A 23,358-nucleotide genomic window follows, 5' to 3' on the forward strand; every position below is an offset into this window, starting at 1 on the left:
AGTCCTGACAGGGACTAGAAAGAGAGAGCATATTTCTTCTGTATTTGTGTCTTTGAAGGTTCTTCTGTATTGTCTTCCCTTCATTGGCTTCCTGTTAAATCCAGAATTCAAAATCCTGCTCCTCACATACAAGGTCTTAAATAATCAGGCCCCATCTTATCTTAATGACCTTGTAGTACCATATCACCCTATTAGAGCACTTCGCTCTCGCTCTGCAGGCCTACTTAATAATGGATTGGATTTATATAGCGCTTTTCAAGGCACCCAAAGCGCTTTACAATACCACTATTCATTCACACACTGGTGGAGGCAGCTACAGTTGTAGCCACAGCTGCCCTGGGGCAGACTGACAGAAGCGAGTCTGCCATATCGCGCCATCGGCCCCTCTGGCCAACACCAGTAGGCAAGTAGGGTAAAGTGTCTTGCCCAAGGACACAACGACCAGGACAGAGAGCCCAGGGATCGAACCAGCGACCTTCCGGTTACAGATGCGACTCCCAACCCCCTGAGCCACGGTCGCCCAGAACTTGTTGTTCTTAGAGTATTTAAAAGTAGAATGGGAGGCAGAGCCTTCAGTTTTCAGGTCCCTCTTCTGTGGAACCAGCTTCCAGTTTGGATTCAGGAGACAGACACTATCTCTACTTTCAAGATTAGGCTTCAAACTTTCCTTTTTGCTAAAGCATATAGTTATGGCTGGACCAGGTGACCCTGAATCCTCCCTTAGTTATGCTGCAATAGACGTAGGCTGCCGGGGATTCCCATGATGCATTGAGTTTTTCCTTTCCAGTCACTTTCTCACTCACTATGTGTTAACAGACCTCTCTGCATTGAATCATATCTGTTATTAACCTCTGTCTCTCTTCTACAGCATGTCTTTATCCTGTCTTCCTTCTCTCACCCCAACCGGTTGCAGCAGATGGCCCCGCCCCTCCCTGAGCCTGGTTCTGCCGGAGGTTTCTTCCTGTTAAAAGGGAGTTTTTCCTTCCCACTGTCGCCAAACTGCTTGCTCATAGTGGGTGATATGATTGTTGGGTTTTTCACTGTATCTATTATTGTGCGATCTACTGTACAATATAAAGCACCTTGAGGCGGCTTTTGTTGTGATTTGGCGCTATATAAATAAAATTGAATTGAATTGAACTCAATTAAGCAGTGTCTGTGGGATGGGAAAAGGGCAAGAATCAAGCTAAGTAAATTATATGCTTAAATTATATGAGAGAAGGGAGAAGGGTGGTTTAAGTTTACCCGATCCAAGATTATATTCAGTCTCATTCGAGATGGCAAAATTGGTTATTTACTGGGGAATAAATCAAGCTGGACAGGAATGGCTAAGTATAGAGTCTGAGATTTATACTCCTTTTGATCCAAAAGGTATGTTGTCTCAAAGCTGCACTTCACTGAACCCAATTTTGTTTCATTCTAGCCAGGTTTGGCTCAATATACATAGAATTCTTAAAATATCACCTCATGTGCAGTTTTACTCATCTCTTTAGAACAATCCAGCTATTCATATAGGAAAAAAACGTGTTTTGGAAATTGTGGCAGTCTCATGGCATAATTGTTATTAGCGACTTATCTAAAGATGGAAAATTTATGTCCTATAGAGACCTTGTTCAAACATACAAATTGGAAGGGAAGGAAAATTTCTGGAGATATTTGCAAATTAGACATTGTGTGACGTCGAAGTTCAGAAGGGGACATGAAAATCTTGTTCTAAATTTTATAAATATGCCTCAGGAGCACCACACAGCATCGTGTTTTTATAGGTTGGTAAACGATAATAGAAGTGGGGAATGTTCGAACATTAAAACTTTGTGGCAGAAAGATTTAAATGCACCAATTCCAAACGAAAAATGGATGGGCATTTTGGCGGGAAATAGGCTTTATGTTAAGGAGGCGACGAGCAAATGCATACAGTATAAAATTCTGCATAGATATTATCATACTCCAACAAGATTACATCGTATGAAGCTTATGCCTGACTATCTCTGTTGGAAATGTAAAATTGAGGCGGGGACTTTCCTACATTGTTTTTGGGAATGTTCCTTTATAGCTCCTTTTTGGAAGGAAGTCATCACACTCTTAGAAGGTTGTTCAGGATCAGAAGTGCCCTTGACTCCTGAATTGTGCTTGTTAGGAGACCGTTTTCATATTCCAAGAACTCTCAATAATATTTTTACGGTTGTTATGGTTGGACTGGTAACTGCATCGAGGATTATTCTTAGGCACTGGAAGACTACAGTATGTCCTGAACTGAGACTGCTTTCTATGAGTCCATGCTGAATAAACTTAAAAATGACACAGAAGTCAAAGATGAACATTGGGACTACTTTTGGAGCTATTTGAAGCAAACAGGATTTTGACCGTATTATTGTAATTTGAAGGACTATTAACTGTGACCACCGGTCCAAATGTTACCTAACCGTCAATTTTATTTGCCCATTTCTGTGTTTCTTCTCTTGGAACCCGTTGTTAGTTACTCTTTTCTTTCTTTTAGACTTGTAAGGGCAGAGGTGTACAACAGCAGTTTTCTTGTGGGTGTTTTTTTCTGTTTTTTTTTTTTTGGGGGGGGGGGGGGTCCCCTCTTATACAGGTTTAAGTATATGTTGCAAAATCAATAAAAAACTTAAATGCCAAAAGAGTGAAGTGAGAAATGGAAACATGTTTACAGTCAAAGTGACTGTTTTCAGTGGCACTGATGGAGGTTTATCAGACGGGGACACCTGGCTGTTCTCCACTCACACAGCATTCCTGCAGCTTATTAGAAGCTCTGACATTAAATTTGACAAATAAATAAATAAGCATTAAAAAGATGAATTTTCATTAAAAAAAACAAAGAATGTCTGTGTTAATGTTTTAAATGACCACAAGGGTGTACAACATAGCCAAACTTTCCCATCCCACTCAGCAATATCTGCCGTTTGATTATCGGTGCTTAATAAAGTCAACCACTGAGCACGCTCAAAGAAAGGTGAGGCATCTCACTCTTCTTTTGCACAAACAGGTGAGGACTGTTGACTTGACTCAAGACATGTGATCAGAGGAATGGTTACCAGACTATAAAAAGAGAGGAAGAGATCCTACTTCATTTTATAATGTAATTGTTGAAAACGTGTCACCAGGAAATTTCCCACAGTAGTCAAATATCCAGCCAAGAGTTAGTGATGGCTACCAAAAACATCTGGTCGAAGTGCAACTTGCTAACAGACATTAAATCAAATACTAGATATATGTGTATATCTGAGGCCATACGCATACTTTTGAATCTGTGTCAACTAGAGGAAATACAAAATACATGGATTCTTGTTTGTTCATTAAAGATATCTGCTGTACAGTCCATTCTACAAAAAGAACAGTTAAAGAAGTCAGAGCCCAAAACTACCATGAAACTCGTGCTCATGATGAGTGGATGTGAAACTTCTGATCACAACTGTGAATTCAGAATCGGCTTTTCACATGAACAACCAGAGTGCTCATTAGGAGTATATTTTCGTGTTGTCTGGCTGCTCAATATGATGAAGGAAACTGGCTGCAGCTGTTTAAGCAGAGACAGATGTGGAGCGGTGTTATATAAAGTTTGCCTTTGTTCTCCTCACGTGAAACCCACATGCCTGTAAACAGCATCTCAAACTGACTGTATTGTTGATTCAAGGATACAATAAACTCACATTACAAAACATTTATAGACTCATTTGTTCATCCACAGCAGCTGGAAGCTTATTGTAACCCTGATAAAGACTTTTCTGCTCCAACTTTCTGTCAGCGAACGCTCAACTTCTCCCAGCATGCTGAGCTAATGATTAGTTGGTGTTTTTCTCCAAACACTCTCTCACTCTTCTCTCAACGTGTTCACAATAAACTGTGAACAGACACCGAGGAGAGCAGCAGAAGACCTCATTCAGGAGCTAAACTCAACATGAACTGAACTCACAGTAAAGTTAGCTCGGTGCTTACCTTTAGATGAGCCCACAAACCGAGAGAAACTCCGCGATGAAGCTGCAACTCTTTCCAAACACAGGAAACAGATCAGGGAGCAGAGACCCACGTGGTTCACGCTGATCTCAGCTACGATCCAGGAGACAAGGGTGGGCAGATCGATGCAGATATCGATCAGGACGTTGGTAGTGGTTTATGATCGATACTTTAGTTTGTTTCTCTCCTCTAAGTTCACTACTTTAATCCCGTTTTATGAAAAAGCAGCTCTTTCCGCGCGACCGGGGGGAGGGTCTGGTTGCACCCGCTGGGGAGCGCCATATTGGGACCTCCGCAGTAACCGGAAACACGTGACCTCCAAAGTCGGCAGAAATATGTTCTTTTTTTATTATTATTTCTTGTCTCGTTCCTGCATGGATCCTTAACCTTGCAAGTGGATCGTAAAGGTTGGGACAGAGTCTTTCATGTATAAATTTGCCGTTAATAATGATATAATTCTAGGAATCATCTAGTTTGCTTACACTTTGTTAGCGTTACAATAACGGTCAGACCCCCGAGGTAGTGATGGCCAAATGAAGCTTTCTGAAGCTTGTTTTGAAAAACGGTTCATTACTCGGAGCTTTTCAACACAGTCCTCTCTGGTGACATCTGGTGGCCAAAAATATGAAGAACAGCTTGAATCCACAAAATAAAACCAACTGCTTCATTATGATTGCCCACTACGGAGTGGAATTCTGTCTGATATTGGGCCGCTGTTGTGTTGCTTTGAACGTGTATTTTTGGGGGGTTAAAAAAATGTGGTTTATTTGTTTAATAAATAATCTTGACCAGTAAACTTTCCTTGTTTAAACATGCACCATTGTGTGGTCTTTCTTTGCTTGTGACTTCTTGATGTTGGTAAATACAATAATTGAAAAATACCACATTACATATAATATACATATGATAATGTACAACACATTATTATTATTAAACCTTTACTCAAAAAGCCATCTCTAGACCCAGCAGTCTTAGCTAATTATAGGCCAATCTCCAACCTTCCTTTCATATCAAAAATCCTTGAAAGAGTAGTTGTCAAACAGCTAACAGATCATCTGCAGAGGAATGGTTTATTTGAAGAGTTTCAGTCAGGTTTCAGAGCTCAGCACAGCACAGAAACAGCTTTAGTGAAGGTTACAAATGATCTTCTTATGGCCTCTGACAGTGGACTCATCTCTGTGCTTGTCCTGCTAGACCTTAGTGCAGCATTCGATACTGTCGACCATAATATCCTATTAGAGCGATTAGAACATGCTGTAGGTGTTACAGGTACTGCGCTGCAGTGGTTTGTATCATATCTATCTAATAGACTCCAGTTTGTGCATGTAAATGGAGAGTCCTCTTCACACACTGAGGTTAATTATGGAGTTCCACAGGGTTCAGTGCTAGGACCAATTCTGTTTACATTATACATGCTTCCCTTAGGCAGCATCATTAGAAGACATAGCATACATTTACACTGCTATGCTGATGACACCCAGCTCTATCTGTCCATGAAGCCAGATGACACACACCAATTAGTTAAACTGCAGGAATGTCTTAAAGACATAAAGACCTGGATGGCCGCTAACTTTCTGCTTCTTAATTCAGATCAAACTGAGGTTATTGTACTCGGCCCTGAAAAGCCTAGAAATATGGTATCTAACCAGATTCTTACTCTGGATGGCATTACCTTGGCCTCCAGTAACGCTGTGAGGAACCTTGGAGTCATTTTTGACCAGGACATGTCCTTCAACGCACATATTAAACAAATATGTAAGACTGCTTTCTTCCATTTGCGCAACATCTCTAAAATTAGAAATATCCTGTCTCAGAGTGACGCTGAAAAACTAGTTCATGCATTTATTACTTCCAGGCTGGACGACTGTAATTCATTATTATCTGGATGTCCAAAAAACTCGCTGAAAAGCCTTCAGCTAATCCAAAATGCTGCAGCAAGAGTCCTGACAGGGACTAGAAAGAGAGAGCATATTTCTCCTGTTTTGGCTTCCCTTCATTGGCTTCCTGTTAAATCCAGAATTGAATTCAAAATCCTGCTCCTCACATACAAGGTCTTAAATAATCAGGCCCCATCTTATCTTAATGACCTTGTAGTACCATATCACCCTATTAGAGCGCTTCGCTCTCGCTCTGCAGGCCTACTTGTTGTTCCTAGAGTATTTAAAAGTAGAATGGGAGGGAGAGCCTTCAGTTTTCAGGCCCCTCTTCTGTGGAACCAGCTTCCAGTTTGGATTCAGGAGACAGACACTATCTCTACTTTCAAGATTAGGCTTCAAACTTTCCTTTTTGCTAAAGCATATATGTAATCGATCCCTTAATTGATTAACTTACGGACATGGATATTCTAGGTACTTTCAATGAGGAGAAGAGGAACAAGAAAACTAGAACACTTCCTTATGCTGTCTTATAGAGAACACTCTATGGCATTTATTACAACACAACACATAACAGTCTCATCAGCAACTTCAATAATATGCAGAATGTTAACAACACTTATGAGACAAAAACCCAATATAATCCCCCCCTTCAATCAGTCAGTTCAGTTTCCATATTAGTCCATTTATGTCTCTTGTCACAGTTCTACCTCCACCAACCACTCTGGTTTGATGAGGAAAGGGGAAAAAAGTAAAATATGGTGTTGAAGTAAAAAAGAATAATAATAAAATAAATTCAGAGCTCTGAGAAAAACTTTGTCAATCTACCCGGGTAGTGTGTGTGTGTGTGTGTGGATAAGCCCAGTGCTTATCTGCAAAGATGAGTAACATCCTCGTTCGCCGTCCTTCTGGGTGGAGCGATACGTCTCTGGAAAAAACCCCACTGGATTCGCCTTCCAATCGCCGATCGAGTATCCAGCAACTGTCTCTTGCACTATGTCTCAACACAGTAAAAAAAACAACTGGAAAAAAGGATGCGTGGTAAGCAAATCCTAATAGTCTGTAACTATAAAAACCTTAACACTTAGAAGAAAAGGTTTTTATTCTCTTCGGTACTCCATGCACTCTGTGTGTTCTTCTTTTAGCTTGCTGGCTATCTGCTCCGCTGCAGCTCTTCTTCTTGCTGCATTACGCAGCGCAGGAAAACTATAGCGCCATCACTGCCCCCTGTTGGATAGAATTAGTACTGCATACATTAAACATTAAATCACTGCCTTGAACAGCAGTGGATAACCTTGAGAGGGTTACATATAGTTAGGGCTGGACCAGGTGACCCTGAATCCTCCCTTAGTTATGCTGCAATAGATGTAGGCTGCCGGGGATTCCCATGATGCATTGAGTTTTTCCTTTCCAGTCACCTTTCTCACTCACTATGTATTAATAGACCTCTCAGCATTGAATCATATCTGTTATTAACCTCTGTCTCTCTTCCACAGCATGTCTTTATCCTGTCTTCCTTCTCTCACCCCAACCGGTCGCAGCAGATGGCCCCGCCCCTCCCTGAGCCTGGTTCTGCCGGAGGTTTCTTCCTGTTAAAAGGGAGTTTTTCCTTCCCACTGTCGCCAAACTGCTTGCTCATAGGGGGTCATATGATTGTTGGGTTTTTCTCTGTATCTATGAAGCGCCTTGAGGCGACTTTTGTTGTGATTTGGCGCTATATAAATAAAATTGAATTGAATTGAATTGAATTATGGAGTATGCTTCTGCTGTGAGGTCCCGCCTCCATGCACTTGTGCAAGAGCTAGATGGGTGAATTTATAAAAAATATTATATTAGGGAAATTTTCCCAGACATATTTTTGACCTGGGGGTAGAACTGATTGTGAACTGGAAATGGAAAATGCTTATGAACTTGCAAATTAAAAGCATGATGCATTTAAGGTAACCCTTTTCCATTTTTATTTAAGAAGAGAATTTGTTCCACTGTGCGATGGACGAAACTGTTCCTTTTCGTGGAGATAATTTCTCCTGCCTTAAGGAAAATCCCTTCACATGGAACAGAGGAGGCTGGAGTGCAGAGAAACTGGTAGAGATGCAGTTATACAGTCTACCTGGGCCCCACAAACTCAGCTAAAGAGAATAAATACATTAAATTGCTGCACATTTGGCAGACTAACATTTTCAGATTAGTTAAACAATAAAATATATATTGTTACAACATTAAATGTAAAGAATCAAGTGGAAGTTTTTCTAAAGTTACTTAATTATATTTATATTATGAAAGCAGATTTTTTTTGACATTAAGTTTCTTCCCATCCATCCATTCGCTTCCGCTTATCCTTTTCAGGGTCGCGGGGGGCGCTGGAGCCTATCCCAGCTGTCATAGGGCGAGAGGCGGGGTACACCCTGGACAGGTCGCCAGTCTATCGCAGGGCCAACACACAGGGACAGACAACCATTCACACCTAGTGGCAATTTGGATTATCCAATTAACCTATCCCCACAAGCTGCATGTCTTTGGACGGTGGGAGGAAGCCGGAGTACCCGGAGGGAACCCACGCAAACACGGGGAGAACATGCAAACTCCACACAGAAAGACCTGATGTTGGAATTGAACTCAGGACCTTCTTGCTGTGCGGCAACAGTGCTAACCACCGTGCCACCGTTTTCCCATTATAAGATAAAATAAACACGCACAAAACAAAAGCAAACAACAAGAACACAAAGCTGGAAAACCCACCCAACTGACCAAAATCAACTCAAAATTCTCCCACACAACAGAACCTCCTCTCTTCCTCGCTGGCTTCAAATCTCTCAGTGGAATGATCAGTAGTTCGCTATCTGTCACCATCACAACACCACAAATCCCGCGAATGACTCACTTCCTTATAAACCAGAGGTGGGACCAAGTCATTGTTTTGCAAGTCTCAAGTAAGTCTCAAGTAATGTCAGGCAAGTCAGAGTCGAGTCTCAAGTCACTGGTGTAAAAGTCCGAGTCAAGTCACAAGTCTGAAATTTTGAATTCCAAGTCCTTTCGAGTCTTTAAAAAAAAAACGAAAAAATAATGTTGCAGTTATGCTAAATATAAATATTAGACCATGTAATTTTTAAATCTGTGTTTTTCTCAACACATGACAAAATAGTGAACTTAGAAAATATACACAAATTGTGAAATTGCACCTCTTTAAAATGCAGCTCAATTAAACCTAGCTCCAAGAATAATTTTCACTGACAGTTCTGAGATAAGCTGCATGTTATTCTTGGATGCGGTTGTAGGACCGGCTTTAAAATCGCATGACAAAAATATCATACATAAATAAATGATATTTTTTTAAAAATATCATTTAAAAAAAAACTGCATCACCAACGTAGCCTGGAAAACATTTGCTAGTTAGATGAAGTCAGCTATCTCATCGTAGCATATTTATATGCATATTTATAATCATACGGTTCTTGGAGTGAGCGCATACACTCATGAAGTTTAGTAACTTCCGGTCACTGCAACAAGCCCAGGTACAGTTTACCGACGGATGGGTGCAGGACCTTGAAATGCACCGTGTAGAAAGTAAAGACCATCGTACGTATCATAAGTTTACCAGTCTCACAAATCGTCGTCATAAATACACATTCGTTAACCGTTTATTAATAGGACCTTTGAGCTCAACGGTAATTAATTAGCAGTGGAAATAATTTCTGGTAGCATCACAGAAATGTAGCAGTGACAATAATACTGTATGCTGTAATCATACTGGGCAATTAGTGATACAAAAAACCTGTTTTATCCTGTGAATAAAAGTATATGTTTTTGTCAATGTACCATAATAACAGAAGCGAAACGCAATATTGTGTCAGGACAATTCACTATTTATGCACAATAAACAAAGGAGCATAGCGCGACAATTTCTGTTCAGCGCCAGACTTGCTTGTAACCTATATCACCAATTATGTTATGAAAATGAGGCATTAACTACAACAGCAGACTGACCTGTGTGGAAATGCTTGGAGCAGACTAACCTGTGAGCTGGAGTGTTCTGGGACGTTATATTTGCTCTTTGAATGGCTGCAATCCAGTCGCCTCTTTGTTACTTCGGAAACATGGCTCGAACAATTTCTCTTCAACGACGTAATCCGATAACAACCGATCTCTTTACCCGTCGGCTTCCCGTGGCTGTCATGCAACCGGCTATTGCAGTTAATAATACAACAGCTTCTTGACATTTTTGTGTTTCTTTTTATCGCTGTATAACCGATTTTAATTGAAAGCCTGCGTGCGCTAGTACCGCTTGCCACGAGTTCCCAGAATCCTTTGCGGTTCTACCCGTGGATGACGTCACATTTTCAATCTCTATATAATATGCATGTTAAATTTTATATTTGGGGTAAAATATCAAGTCTTTTCAAGTAAACCGGTTCAAGTCCAATTCAAGTCCCAGGTCATTGGTGTAAAAGTCCAAGTCAAGTCACAAGTCTTAGAACATTTTTTCAAGTCAAGTCTAAAGTCATAAAATTAATGACTCGAGTCGGACTCGAGTCCAAGTCATGTGACTCGAGTCCACACCTCTGTTATAAACCATTGAATGAGACACGAAGCAGTTAGGTTCTAAATGAAGTTTCGGACGTCGCTGATCACGTGACTCTGGCCAAACGAATCAAGCTTCGACACAGAGCTTCTGAAGCAGTGTGTTGATTTTTTTGACACACGCACCGGAGCGTCAGCTTCAAGCGGACCATCACTACCCCGAGGTATCTAAACTTTAGTAAGGAATGTGCACTTTTGACACCTCTGGTTAGCATTTAGTGGTCAGTTTCAAACGTATTTGATTTTTGCTTGTTATGAACAAATTCACTTCACTGCTTTTCACGATCTGTAACATCAATGCACATTGTTCCGTTTACTGCATATTGCACTTTATTCATGTCTCTCATTCCACCTGCATCAACATTGTAAAGATCGTCACAAAGAGATGTATACATTTATAAATACTAATATTCTCTATTCCATTCTGCCTCCAAGCCAGAATTGCAGGAATGCACAACATGTTGCAGAAGACTCTTTCACTGCCCCCTGTGCCCCACTCTCAGCCCTGCTGTCAGGGCAAAGATCGAGGAGCATATAAATGGACACATTAAAAATGCTTTTCCTTTCAAAGGTATGTTGGTATTAAATATACCTCATAGTTAAAGTTATAAATATGCACTTCTTTTCAGCACTTCTGCAGTCTCTTTGTTGACTTTAAAGTTGCTTTTCACATTGTACAGTTCAGTTCATTCATCAGTGAGAGAAAAAAGCGTGTTTTCATTAAATGTTTTTTTTCCTGTTCACCACATTTCCTGACAGCTCTTGTGATCCACACCATTTTGCTTTCATTATTGAGGATGGCTTGGATGTTTTTGTTAATATGTACAATCTGATTGTTAGATAAACCGATTGCATTCTATACAACTACATTTAAATTACATGTTGTTTTTCTCTCTCTTACAGACAAAATGATATGCCGGTGCACTTTCACTGCCCTGTCTGCAACATGACAGTCATACAGCGTGGGGATATGGCAAGGCAATTATTGTCATGTCAGCATTCAGGACTGCTCCCCACTGAACTCTCCGTGGAGCCCCATCTCCCTCTCGATGTCTTGTCTCCTGCATCAAAACCATTTTCTGAATCTTCGGTAGAACATTCATGTGCTCCCTCTGTGCTGAATGAAACTGTGGCTTGTGGAAAGTCCATGAAAATGAAATTCCCTCACTGTGATCTTAGTCTTTTTTAAAAAAAACTTCAAGGCTCACATGATGAGGAGGCATTCAAACAGATCAATAGATGTTTGCCTGGCCTGTCATCTGCAGTGTTTTTGTGTAGAGGGACTTCTTCCTCTTTGTTTTTCAGTTTGCAGAGGACATGGAGCTCTTTTTAAATGTGCCGACGAGCAGGGACTACGGGTCAATGTGATGTTTGACATTTCATGGACAGATGAAGGCACTGGCTGTTTGTTTGTGTTTTTATGTGTTGTTTGTTTTTCAGTGTACAGAATTCCAATTAAGCTTATTATAAAATGTTGTTCACTTTTTTATGTCCATACTCATAGTAAAAATTTTAAGTGTAAATGTAACAGCATTGTTTATACTTGTAACTTGCTATTAACATTAATATATTACCCTGTAATCAATAATATTTTATACATGTTACGCATTAACCCTCTGGGCTCTATCCTGGCCATTTGTGGCCACTTCACTTCTTTTTTTTTGACTACTACACTGCAGTGGACCGAAAGAATGACACAGGTTTGATCTTAAGGATCTAATAGTTGTGTGTGTCTGTGCATGACATTACAACGCAAATATGTATTTGCAAGATGGACTGGAAAAAATTATGATGCATCAAATATTACACAGGCTGCAGTGAATTTCTGTTGATACAGACTATTGAGCTTTGAGTTTCCCAGTCAAACTTAGCTGTGAAGCACCTGCTAAAAACACTTTGACTCTTGTAGATTTCATAACAAGACACCATAGCCAAAATATCAACTCTAAAAAAAAATTCAAAGCACATACAGCAACAAACACTGTTAGTAAATGTGTCCTGGAGTTTATGCAGGTGCAGAAAGTGCTGCTGCTCTAAGTAAGCCTAACAGCTTCCAGATCACTTATTTTTCTGGAACGATGGTAGGAAGGGCATCACTGCTCATCTCTACAATCTCCCAGATCTTGGGATACAAGCCTTTGTCCCATGAAAACCACTTCACAGTAGTAGGAGTCCACTAAAACCTACAAATGAAGAGTGATCCTGGAAGAAATAGGGCGCACATTAGTGACCTCAACAACTGCAAGACAGACTTGTCCCTGATGCTTATATGAAAAAAAGAAATAGGAAGATTTATGAAACCATTAGGACTTCATCACCTTTTTATCTGAAAAGTTCCTGGTAATATATAGCCTAACTGGCATTTAAAGAGTAAAAAGAATGTAGAAAAAACTTTGGTTTTGATGAAATGGACTGGTGATAATTTAAAGTGTCAAGTCAGTAAAAGTAGATAAATGTTTTAATAAATATACATTTTACAGCATTTTGTGAACATACACCAAAGGAGGGCCATTTTTGGCAACGGACAAGCTGAGAGAGAGTTTTATATTTTTGCTCACCTTGGAAAAAAATAATAGTGCACAATAATCAATGTTGATGTTAATCAATTAGATGTCCCAGACTACTATTAATAATACAGCGGTCCCTCGTTTATCACAGGAGTTACGTTCTAAAAATAACCTGCGATAGGTGAAATATGCGAAGTAGTTTATTTTTCTTCATTTTGTCATTTTTCCATTATGTGTTTTATCCTATTAGGGGCCATCGTGGCTCAAGAGTTGGCAGTTTCTCTTGTAATCAGGAGGTTGCCGGTTTGAACCCCGGCTCCGACAGTCTCGGTCTTGTGTCAGTTGATTTGTTGTTATCAAGTTCTTGTTTGCACTGATCATCATAAAGGTTGCTGACCCCTGACCTGTGCTCTGTCAAGGCCTGGAGATCTATCTGTGCTTTGGCAGACTGGGCCCATTTGACGTCCTCCTTGGCTCCTGTTATGAACGGTCCTTACTTCTTGCCTGGAGGGCTGGTTAACCTGGGTGATTTGTTTAGAAGCCGGACTCTGCTCTCCTTTCAGCAGCTGCAACGATGTTTCGGCCTTCAGAATGTGGAATTTTCTAGATATCTGCAACTGAGGCACTTTATAATTAATGACACCACTCTAATGATGGACCCTACTAGGTCTGCAGTGGTGGATGCTTTGTCCTCCCTGCAGTCTGGGAAGTCCATTAGCTCATTTTATAAAGTCCTTAACTCCGGTTCAGCCCCTTACTTGCTGGCTGTAAAACAGGCTCAGGAAAGACACCTAGGACATCTATAACTGTTTAAGACTGGCAGAAGATTTGGGTCTGTGCCTCCAAGATATCTGCCTGTAACTGGGCTCAATCGATTCAGTAAAAAATTGCACATAACACCCGCTTTAAAAAGTAAAATCGATGTAAACTCTTCCCCATTGTCCTGGAAGTGTAATGTGGAGGAGGGACTTTATGCATCGTCTTTGGTCCTGTGTGAAAATTCAAAAGATTGGGTTTGATGTTGCTAAGGTGCTTTCAGATATTTTCAATTTCCCTGTTCCTTTGTATGTGCCTCTGAATTTTGTATATCCTGAGCAAGGTTTTAGTTCCCATATTCTTTTTCTTTTGTCTCTATTACTATGAGAAAAATCCTAATACAAGTAGAAAGAAAGATTGTTTGAATCCGAAATCATGGCTCAAAGTACTTGTTGTGAGACAAGTTCTTTATTTTGACACCAAACTGTTTAATAAGAACTTTACACACAATTCATCAAATATAACTAATGCTTTAACAGTATCAGGATTTTATAATACAAACTTCAAATCTACAGGAAAAAACAGCGGCAGAACATGTGGATTAAAATGCATTAACTTAAAAAACCCAATAACAACATGTGGACTTCAAGCACAAAGTCATAGTAGTTATTGTTTGAAAGCCGGTTGATAGATTTAGTTCATTTTGGAAGCTTTCAGAGCAAATGGTGTGAAATTATTTGAGGCTTTGAAAGAAAAGGATTTAAGAGCAGGGATTACCAAAGCAGAAGAATAAATATGAAAAACAATTAAAATGTAACTGAAGTAATACATAAAATGAATACATAGAAAAAGCAAGTAGTATTTGGAAAAGAGGAAGAAAATTAAAATGAAAAAGAACTGATGTATATATCCAAATGGGCAGTTTTGATACAATTTTGGTAAAACACATTCCTATAACTTCTATAATGTAGCAAAAGGTACAACTACTAAACACTACGGTTTCCTAAGGGAAGAAATATTAAAATGTATCAGGGATGAAAACTTAGAACATTAAAATTCCCTCAAGTGAAAATAAACTTCATGTACATATCTATACTTACAGCTTCATTAATTTAACATTCACTGCAGGTCCAGAAAGCAGAGCTACCTCATCAGATCCAAGTGTGACATCAGCTGACACTCTTTACAGGAGACTCCAGCTGAACTCTGTGGAGCCTGATCTCAAGGTTTTTAAGTCTGACCCTGAAACCAGAAGAGGATCTTTCTGTCTCGTCAGATTCATTGTGATCCAGTGATTTCAGTCCTGCATGATCACGCTGATGTTTGCGCAGAGCAGATAATGAAGTGAATGATTTTGCACATTGGTAACAGTGAAACTGTTTATTTGCAGCGTGGGATCGTTTGTGTTTGGAGTATGAAGTGAAATTCTTGAAGATCTTGTCACACTGGTCACAGCTAAATATCTCTTTCATGTGTGTAAGTTCATGTTGGTTACGACTAGCTGAATATGAAAAGCTTCTGTCACAGTGTCTGCACTTGTATGGTGTCTCTCCTGTGTGGATTCGTTTATGCTTTTTAAGGTCACTTGCAGTGGTGAAGGATGACCCACACTGGTCACAGACATGCTTTTTAACCCCACTATGGAAGAGTTCATGGCATTTTAAATCACTTAATGTGGTGAAGCCTCTCCCACATTCTTTGCAGTAGTTCATTTTGTCTCCAGTGTGTCTACGTCGATGCCGATTTAGACACTGTCGATTACTGAAAGTATTTCCACAAAGGTCACAGCGAAACGCTTTCCCACCACCACAGTGACGACAGGGTTGAGAACTGGATCCATCTGTGCCGCTCTGCTTCTAAACAAAGACACAAACACAGTGTAAGTCGGGGAACTCCTTCAACATTTTTATCCTGAACGTTGCCTGAAATAAAGAGCATCTCTGCCAACATCCAGTAACATTTTACTGTTTACATTATAACACTCAACTTAACAGGCGAAAATGACTCTCCATTTTTCCATCTAGTTCATTTAATATACAAACAATCATATCTAAACAACAAGTTACATCATATTCTTCACAAGTACATATGAAAAGTTCCAATCCAATCGGTCTCACTCCCAATTTGAAGCAAAAATAATTGTTTTTAGTTAGTAAAGAACATAATAAGTCATCTAACACTGACCAGATTGTAGCAGTCATAAATTTGGAAGAAAGGGTAGACTGTGACTACAGAAAAGTAATTATTTAGTGTTTTTATGATCATGGAAGAAAAAAATAATAACTGAAACTAAAATCTGATGAACCTCACAACACTAACTTTAATTGCAGTAGAATAACTAACATGCTAAAACAAATTTGAAGAGCAGAGTTGTTCCAAACAGTCAGGCTTAAAATACAAGATAAAAATATAAATACATACCTCACAGTAACTGCACTTATAGAGTTTCCTTCTGGTGTGGATCTGCTGGTGCCCTTTCAGAGAATGTGGTGCTTTAAAAGTCTTCTCACACAGGTCACATTTATAAGGTCTCTCTTCAGTGTGAGTAAATGTGTGGTGATGTAACTGTGTGGCTGTTGTAAAGACTTTCCCACACTGATCACAGCAGTAAACATCCTGTCCAGTGTGAATCCGCAGGTGTCTTTTTAGGTAACTTATACTACTAAAGGTTTTACCACACTTGTCACAGCTATTTGCCTTAATTCCAGAGTGGGTATCTTGATGACGTCGTAAGTTGCAACTGCGAGCAAACGTTTTACCACACTGATCACAGCTGTGTGCTTTAACTCCAGTGTGGATCAGTTGATGCATTTTTAAGCTTCTAGGATGGGCAAAAGATTTTCCACACAAGTCACAAATGTATGGTTTAACTCCACTGTGGATCAGTTGGTGTGTTTTTAAGTTGTCAGCCTGAGAAAAAGATTTTCCACACAAGTCACAGTAGTGTGCTTTAAATCCACTGTGGACGAGTTTGTGTCTTTTTAAGCTTCCAGCATCGGTAAAAGATTTTCCACACAAGTTACAGGTGTACGCTTTAACTCCACTGTGGATGAGTTGGTGTTTTCTTAAGGTTCCAGCCCGGGTAAAATACTTTCCACACAAGTTACATCTGTGTGCTTTAACTCCACTGTGGATAAGTTGGTGTGCATTTAAGTGACCAAGCGCGGTAAAAGACTTTCCACACTCATCACAGCGGTATGCTTTAACTCCACTGTGGATGACTTTGTGTTTTTTCAAGGTTCCAGCCTGGGCAAAAGACTTTCCACACAAGTCACAGCTGTATGCTTTAACTTCACTGTGGACGAGTTGGTGTGCTTTAAAGTTTCCAAGAACGGTAAAATACTTCCCACACTCATCACAGGTGTATTTTTTCTGCCCCTTTTTTCGGTGAGGTTTGTCGGCCTCCTGAGAGCGCTGACTTCTCGCTCCATGTTGGTCCTGCAGTGACAGAGATACAAACAGAGGCAGTGAGTGAAATGCAGTCGTGGAACAAACTGAAACTGACTCCATTAGTGGAATCAAAGACGTCCACAAACACGTTGTAGGTGTGTTATCACCACATTCTGGAGATAATATCACATTACAAAGAAGTGCTACAATGTAAGGAAAATGACATAATAAAAGAAGTACTGATCACTGGAGAAAATGACTGTATGAAAAATTGTGAGTTAGCTGATGATATTGTGTGCTGATAACAGCTCTGCCATTGCCGGTCCCAAGGCCGTATGAGAAAGGAGGAGGGTTGGGCATGGGGTTAGCAACCCCGCCTTTTAAAACCTCGATTGCTACGGAAAGGGCAAACAAATCTCATCATCGATTGAACCAGGGCGAAGATGATCGGCAACCCTTGATGACAGCAGTGGAGGAAAGCCCTCAGGTCGTTACCTGCTCGATGGTCGATCAAATTTCGACCCAGAAGAAACTACCCGTTATGGAATATGGAATGTACAGACTCCGTTACAAACTGGTAAATTGGCCCAGCTTTAACATGAATACGACTCGTACCTCCCACCATTCATGGGACCCCATTGATGAATGTAGTTTGGCGAAGTCGGTTCAGGACCAGGTGGCCGAAGACCTGGCACCCTCCATGGAGCTTTTTCCAGTCGATATCGGACAAATCTGTGTTACCGAAGTCAAGACAATGATCTGAGTCCTCAAGAGTGGAAAGGCCCCTGGCTTGGATGAGGCCCTCCCCGAAATGTTGAAGCACAGTGGACCCCAGCTGGAATTCGTTCTTACATGACTTTTCATGTATCTGGTCAGCATCATCTCAAATGATGGGATCTCTGATCAAGATGTCAACATCAAAGCAGAGAAGGCGGCCGGTGTTCTCTGATGTCTCCAACCTATTTGGAAATTGACCTCCCTGAATGCTAGGCTCAAGATCAAACTATTTAACTCTATCATCTTCCGACTGGCACTCAACAAATGCGATCACTCGAAGCCTGAATATGCTTCAACAACGTGGTCTGCGGTGAATCATGAGAATTTCCTATTGGGACCAGAAGATGAACGAAGAGGTCTCACAAAGAGCAGGCACCCACCCTCTAGCTGATGTTGTTGGTGAAAGGCGCTTCCACTTTGGGGGCCTTATTCATCGTCTACCGCCTTATTGCTCGGCCTAAGTGCTAAGTAAGTAAGTGCTGATAAAATATGCTCTTTGTATTTTCTTGTAACTTCTAAGGTTTTTGTTTGTGAATGTAGATTCTGTGTGTATAGAGGAGCCCAGGATGGAAAAGATAAAGCTGCTGTTAACAACCAGCTGTGCACACAACTTCAGCAACAGTGTAACTGTGATCATTTTTCTCACCTTTTGTGTTGAAGTCATTGTTTCCTCTCTAGTGGCTGAGCTGAATCCAAATGGCTGAAATTGTTCCTCTGCTTCTCCACCAGACTTGTTATTTAGCTGGGACATAAAATGTATAGATATGTAATTTATCCCTGACAAATAGAAGCAGAGCAAATAAACATTACACTGCTCAGTGACAACAATAATTATGAAGCTTTAAGTTGAAACCCCAGAAACAACTATCCTACTTTTCGAGAATAAGACGCATTAAGCGAAACAAAACAGACTAGTTTATCCCAAGGACAAAACTTTCAATGGGAGCATGATCAGTTACTGAAATAATACCAATGGAGGACCCGACAATTTGACTCACCAGAGAGCGAGACACCAGAAAGTAAAGTGAGGATGGGAAAAGAAAGTATAGTCTCTTTCTTGAGGATACAGGTCTTCATATATATATATATATATATATATATATATATATATATATATATATATATATATATATATATATATATATATATATATATATATATATATATAGTCTTCATATATCCAACAAGCTCAGCTCCTCTGACACAACGTCCAAAGCAGCATCTACAGGGTGCTTATTTGGTCTAAGACGAGAGGATTAATCAAAAAACACATCCCTGACCTGGTTAAAATCCCCACCAATTACAATATTTATATTTCCAATATTCCGCACTGTGCTACACACTTCATGAAAAAATTGTGGTTGAGGAGAATTGGGGGCATATATGTTGACCAATGTCTGTCAAGTCAAACCGAGTAGGAGGTGGAGAGCCCTGAGGCAAAAAAGTAAAAAAGACAGACTGGAGGGCGGAACTAATCTTGTGTCTGGGTTTCTGTCGGGAAGGCAAAAGAAGGCGAACTGGGGAGCAACAGGAAGTTGCCACTTTCGGGAAAAGCTCAGCATAATTCTTTCAATAAGTTGTTGCCAACATGAATATTGTGTGGAACTGAAGTATCTACAAAGCCAGGGAGGCAGCCGGTAAGGGAATGGTTGCTGACTATGGTAAAAGACTTTGAAGCGAGTTGCTAAAGAATCGCGGCTACCGCTAGCTTACGTAGCATTAGCACTGTGTCGTGAGTTGGTTGCCTGTTTACGAGCGGCACCATTGTTTATTGTTGGTCTGCATATGGAAGACTGTTAATGCTTGCATATGGTTAAGAGAAGCTGGCTATAAATACTATTGTTACTGCTCAAGTTCTAATGCAGATTGATTATTTAATTTAGCACTTTAATAGAAAGTAGTATTTCTCAAGGTGTATGTACAATTGTTAGTGAATTACATAATTTGAGCATTTAAAAATACTCAAGTAAATATTGTACTACAAAGCTTGCGCACTGCATTGATGTGTTTAAAAAAGAAAATGTGTTTGGGATTGTTTACAATATTTGCAGATGTGTGATAACAAACATAATTTGTATTTTGGTTTTTTGGTTTGTATTTAAAGGTTTTTCACCTATGGCTGACTATGGCTGACTATGGCAGAAAAGAAGATTAAAGAAAAAGGAAAACAAAAGATATGCCTGGTCATTGAGTGAAATCCAGTTAAACACCTGTGGTAGATGCATCAATCCCTTTCAAGCGGGGAAGCTGCACAAACTTAAAGAACTTGACAATGTCACTTTCTGCCCCTGTAGACATGCATCCAAGACCACCCATCTACTCTCCAGATCCATATAATGATTGAGTACTTGAAAATCCAAATTTCTTCTAATCAATATAACCACGCCTCTTTTCCTACTGGAAAATGCACTAAGGTAAACTTGGGACACCCAGTCTCTTTTCAACTTTAATGATTCCACCTCATCAAGATGTATCTCTTGAATCAAAGCTATGTCTGTCTTTTACAGTTTCAAATATGTGAGGATTTTAATAGCATTATGACACTCCACGACACTATTTTACATAATTCCATGAAACCACGTGAGCCAAAGTATTTTTGGTGTTCCAAAAGAATTCCAGTTGATTGGTTCAGCAGCCCGTCACTATCACATCAACTGCCCATTTGAGCTGCTATGATGTCGGGGCAGCATGGGTGCAAGCATCTTTTTCTGCTGATGCCCACGATGCCACTCTGTGGTATGGCCCATGTCTCCCGTATCAAAAACCACCATTGCACCACAGTAAATGCTGCGCATCATGTTGTCAGCTTTAATAATAATAATAATAACAATAATGGATTGCATTTATATAGCGCATTTCGGGACCCCTCAAAGCGCTTTACAATTCCACTATTCATTTACTCCCACATTCATACACTGGTGAAGGCGAGCTACAGTTGTAGCCACAGCTGCCCTGGGGCAGACTGACTGGCTTTACTGTATCTTAGCCAGTGAAACTGGTCAAGCCACTCTCTTTGAATTGTATACACTTGCCCCACTTTTACTGTCAGCGGGCTCTGGCTCGGAGTCGATCATATGTGGCTCATCATCTAATGCTGTCTCCGAAACAGTGTTAAACATAACCTCAGAGGTTGATGGCTCACTGTCAGAGCACTGGCTATGAATTTCGGATGGATCAGGCCTCAACTTCATGACAAATTTTTTAATCTTTCTTAAAAGATTTTCTCATTACCCACAGCTAGATCTACTTCTATCGGGCCTAGGCCACTCACCTCCCTCTCTCCGCCTGCACCTACAGGAATATCTGGAACACAGTCAATAAAAGAGGTCCCACCCTTGACTATCTCTGATTGGTTTAGACCATGATATGGGCATAATGTGTGTCTGTTGTTAACCACACAGAGACTTTCAGACTGGGTTTTTTTTTTTTTTCTTGAACGGCTAATCGCACCAGCGTGACGCAAGATTTTTTTTGGTTGCACCATTGAGAAATTAGGTCACGACCTCCAGAGCCCTATTCTAAGGATATTATGTGTTTCCTCGGGGATTAATAATTACATTTATTTAAGTTATATCTATTTTCAATGGTGAGCATTTTCAGCAGTCATACATATATGTGAATATGTCACGCAACACATTACTTGTCAAAAAACTGTGTGTGTTAACTGTGTGTGAAGACCAGTGTTGGGAAGATTACTTTTAAAATGTATTCCGTTACGTTACTCAATGACAGAAACATATTCTGAATACTTTGGATTGCTTAATACATTATCATGCTTTTACTACGTGAATGTACTATTGCTGTGTGATTTATTACTGTTACTGAAGGTCCGCGGCTCCGAACTGTAGTAAAGGGACCTCTGGCTAATACGTCGGGTTCGTGTCGGGCTCGTAGCCGAAAACTAGCTTTACTTTGTTGTGTGGGTCAACTTTGCTAGCGAGAGACAGAGAGAGGCGTTGAAAGGCTGCTCCAATGGAACTTATTGTTTTCGGAGGAAAACACGAACACAGCGTACAGTCGAGTCTTAACAGCTTACTTACAACTGGGCTCATCAGACTCTCTTTTTGGCTGCAGTGGTTATTATTATATTTACATGCTTCCAGCTCCCGTTTCTGCTCGATGACAGCTTGTACTTTATGACTTTCCTTTTTCTCCCTCCTCTTGCTCACAGACCCATAACGTGTATGGCAGTCCATTCTCCCTGCAGCACGGACTACACTACCTATGATGCTACATTCTTTAAAGCTATACCTGTAGCATTCTGCCTATTAGCTTAGTACAACAACAACAAAAAGGTGCTCTCTCACCCAGGAAACAGAGAGAGAGAGCGTCGCCCTGTAACCATGGCAACCGTAACGCTGCCGCCTGGAACAAAAGAACGTAGCTGTCAAACAAAACCCAAACAGGCCTGACCCGCGACAATATGAAACAGGAAAGTACCGCCGTGTAATCCATTTATTTCAACAAAGTAACTGTATTCTAAATACCACCTTTTTAAACGGTAACTGTAACAGAATACAGTTACTAATATTTTGTATTTTAAATACGTAACGGCGGTACATGTATTCCGTTACTCCCCAACACTGCTGAAGACACATTTGATATTTCTCCTAGTATTTAGGTATGAACACAAAGGCGATAGGCAGATAGCAAAGATGAAAATCCGCTCAAGGAGACTTCAAAGTTACGTAGATTATACTGTAGAAATATGAACAGGTAGAAACGGGTAAAGTGATCGTTTTTTATTGGATTCGGTCGTGGAAGAGATTGTTCAAGCCATGTTTCCGAAGTAACAAAGAGCCGACGGATGGCCTGGATTGCAGCCATTCGAAGACCAAATATAACGTCCCAGAACACTCCAAGCATTTCCACAAAGGTAAGTCTTCTGTTGTAGTTATTACGTAATTTATCATAACATAATTGTTGATGTAGGTTACAAATAAGTCTTTATTTGAATTGAATTTGTTGCGCTATGTTGCTTTGTTCGCGGTGGCTTTGCGGGCTAATGTTTGTTGTGTTTTGTGGGAAAACCAGCCTACAAAATGCAGGAATGTGATCCAGACTGGCGCCCTCTATCAACCTGGGTCAGACAGAGTTTAAATCTGCTACCACAGCCAGATTTGATCGGTTAAGAGAGAGAGAGCGATATCAAAACAGCCATGAAAAGTCCTGCATATATGTGCCCAAGTGTTGTACTGAAGCAAGCAAGTGATGAATAACTGTTTTCCAGTAAGTTGTTTTGCAATGTTGTTGTTGTTGTTTTTTGTTGCATTGTTGAATTGTTTTTCACCGAAGCAGCTAATAAAGCACAATGGATTTTTACAATTTTGCATCTTTCTTATAAGATTCTATAATAGAATGAAACAATAATGCCAGTTATAAACAAAGATAATAACTGAATGAATTACGATTAAATTTTATTTCTATTAGATCTGAAAATGTTGTGTAACACTACAACCTGAAACAACAAATACATTGCGTTGGCCTGTACAGGAGATAAAGGA

At 40.1% G+C, this 23,358-nt stretch overlaps 1 protein-coding gene and 1 long non-coding RNA gene across 2 annotated transcripts; one reads left to right on the forward strand and one right to left on the reverse strand.

Annotated features, from left to right (window-relative positions):
* Positions 1-14,502: 14,502 nt before the first annotated feature.
* LOC120717330 (zinc finger protein 883-like) lies at positions 14,503-19,045 on the reverse strand. Its single transcript, XM_040005262.1, has 5 exons — positions 19,022-19,045; positions 18,853-18,924; positions 18,501-18,596; positions 16,109-17,125; positions 14,503-15,543 (listed from the first exon to the last, which is right to left on the reverse strand). Exons 1-5 carry the CDS (start codon positions 19,028-19,030, stop codon positions 14,857-14,859), a joined length of 1,881 nt encoding a protein of 626 aa, XP_039861196.1. The 5' UTR covers positions 19,031-19,045; the 3' UTR covers positions 14,503-14,856.
* A 209-nt stretch (positions 19,046-19,254) lies between these two features.
* Positions 19,255-20,364, forward strand: LOC120717313. The gene is made up of 2 exons (XR_005692172.1): positions 19,255-19,491; positions 19,959-20,364. It is a non-coding gene; the product is annotated as an uncharacterized LOC120717313 (long non-coding RNA).
* Positions 20,365-23,358: the final 2,994 nt, after the last annotated feature.

Source organism: Simochromis diagramma, unplaced genomic scaffold, assembly GCF_900408965.1.
Source record: "Simochromis diagramma unplaced genomic scaffold, fSimDia1.1 OVJJ01000097.1, whole genome shotgun sequence".
Taxonomy (NCBI): Eukaryota; Metazoa; Chordata; class Actinopteri; order Cichliformes; family Cichlidae; genus Simochromis; species Simochromis diagramma.

What these genes read in the sequence shown, in the direction of transcription:
- LOC120717330 (XM_040005262.1), bottom strand. An exon ending in TTCTGGTGTCTCGCTCTCTG is followed by an intron (nt 18,597 to 18,852) that starts GTGAGTCAAATT and finishes TTTATGTCCCAG; the next exon opens with CTAAATAACAAGTCTGGTGG. An exon ending in CAATGACTTCAACACAAAAG is followed by an intron (nt 17,126 to 18,500) that starts GTGAGAAAAATG and finishes CTGTCACTGCAG; the next exon opens with GACCAACATGGAGCGAGAAG.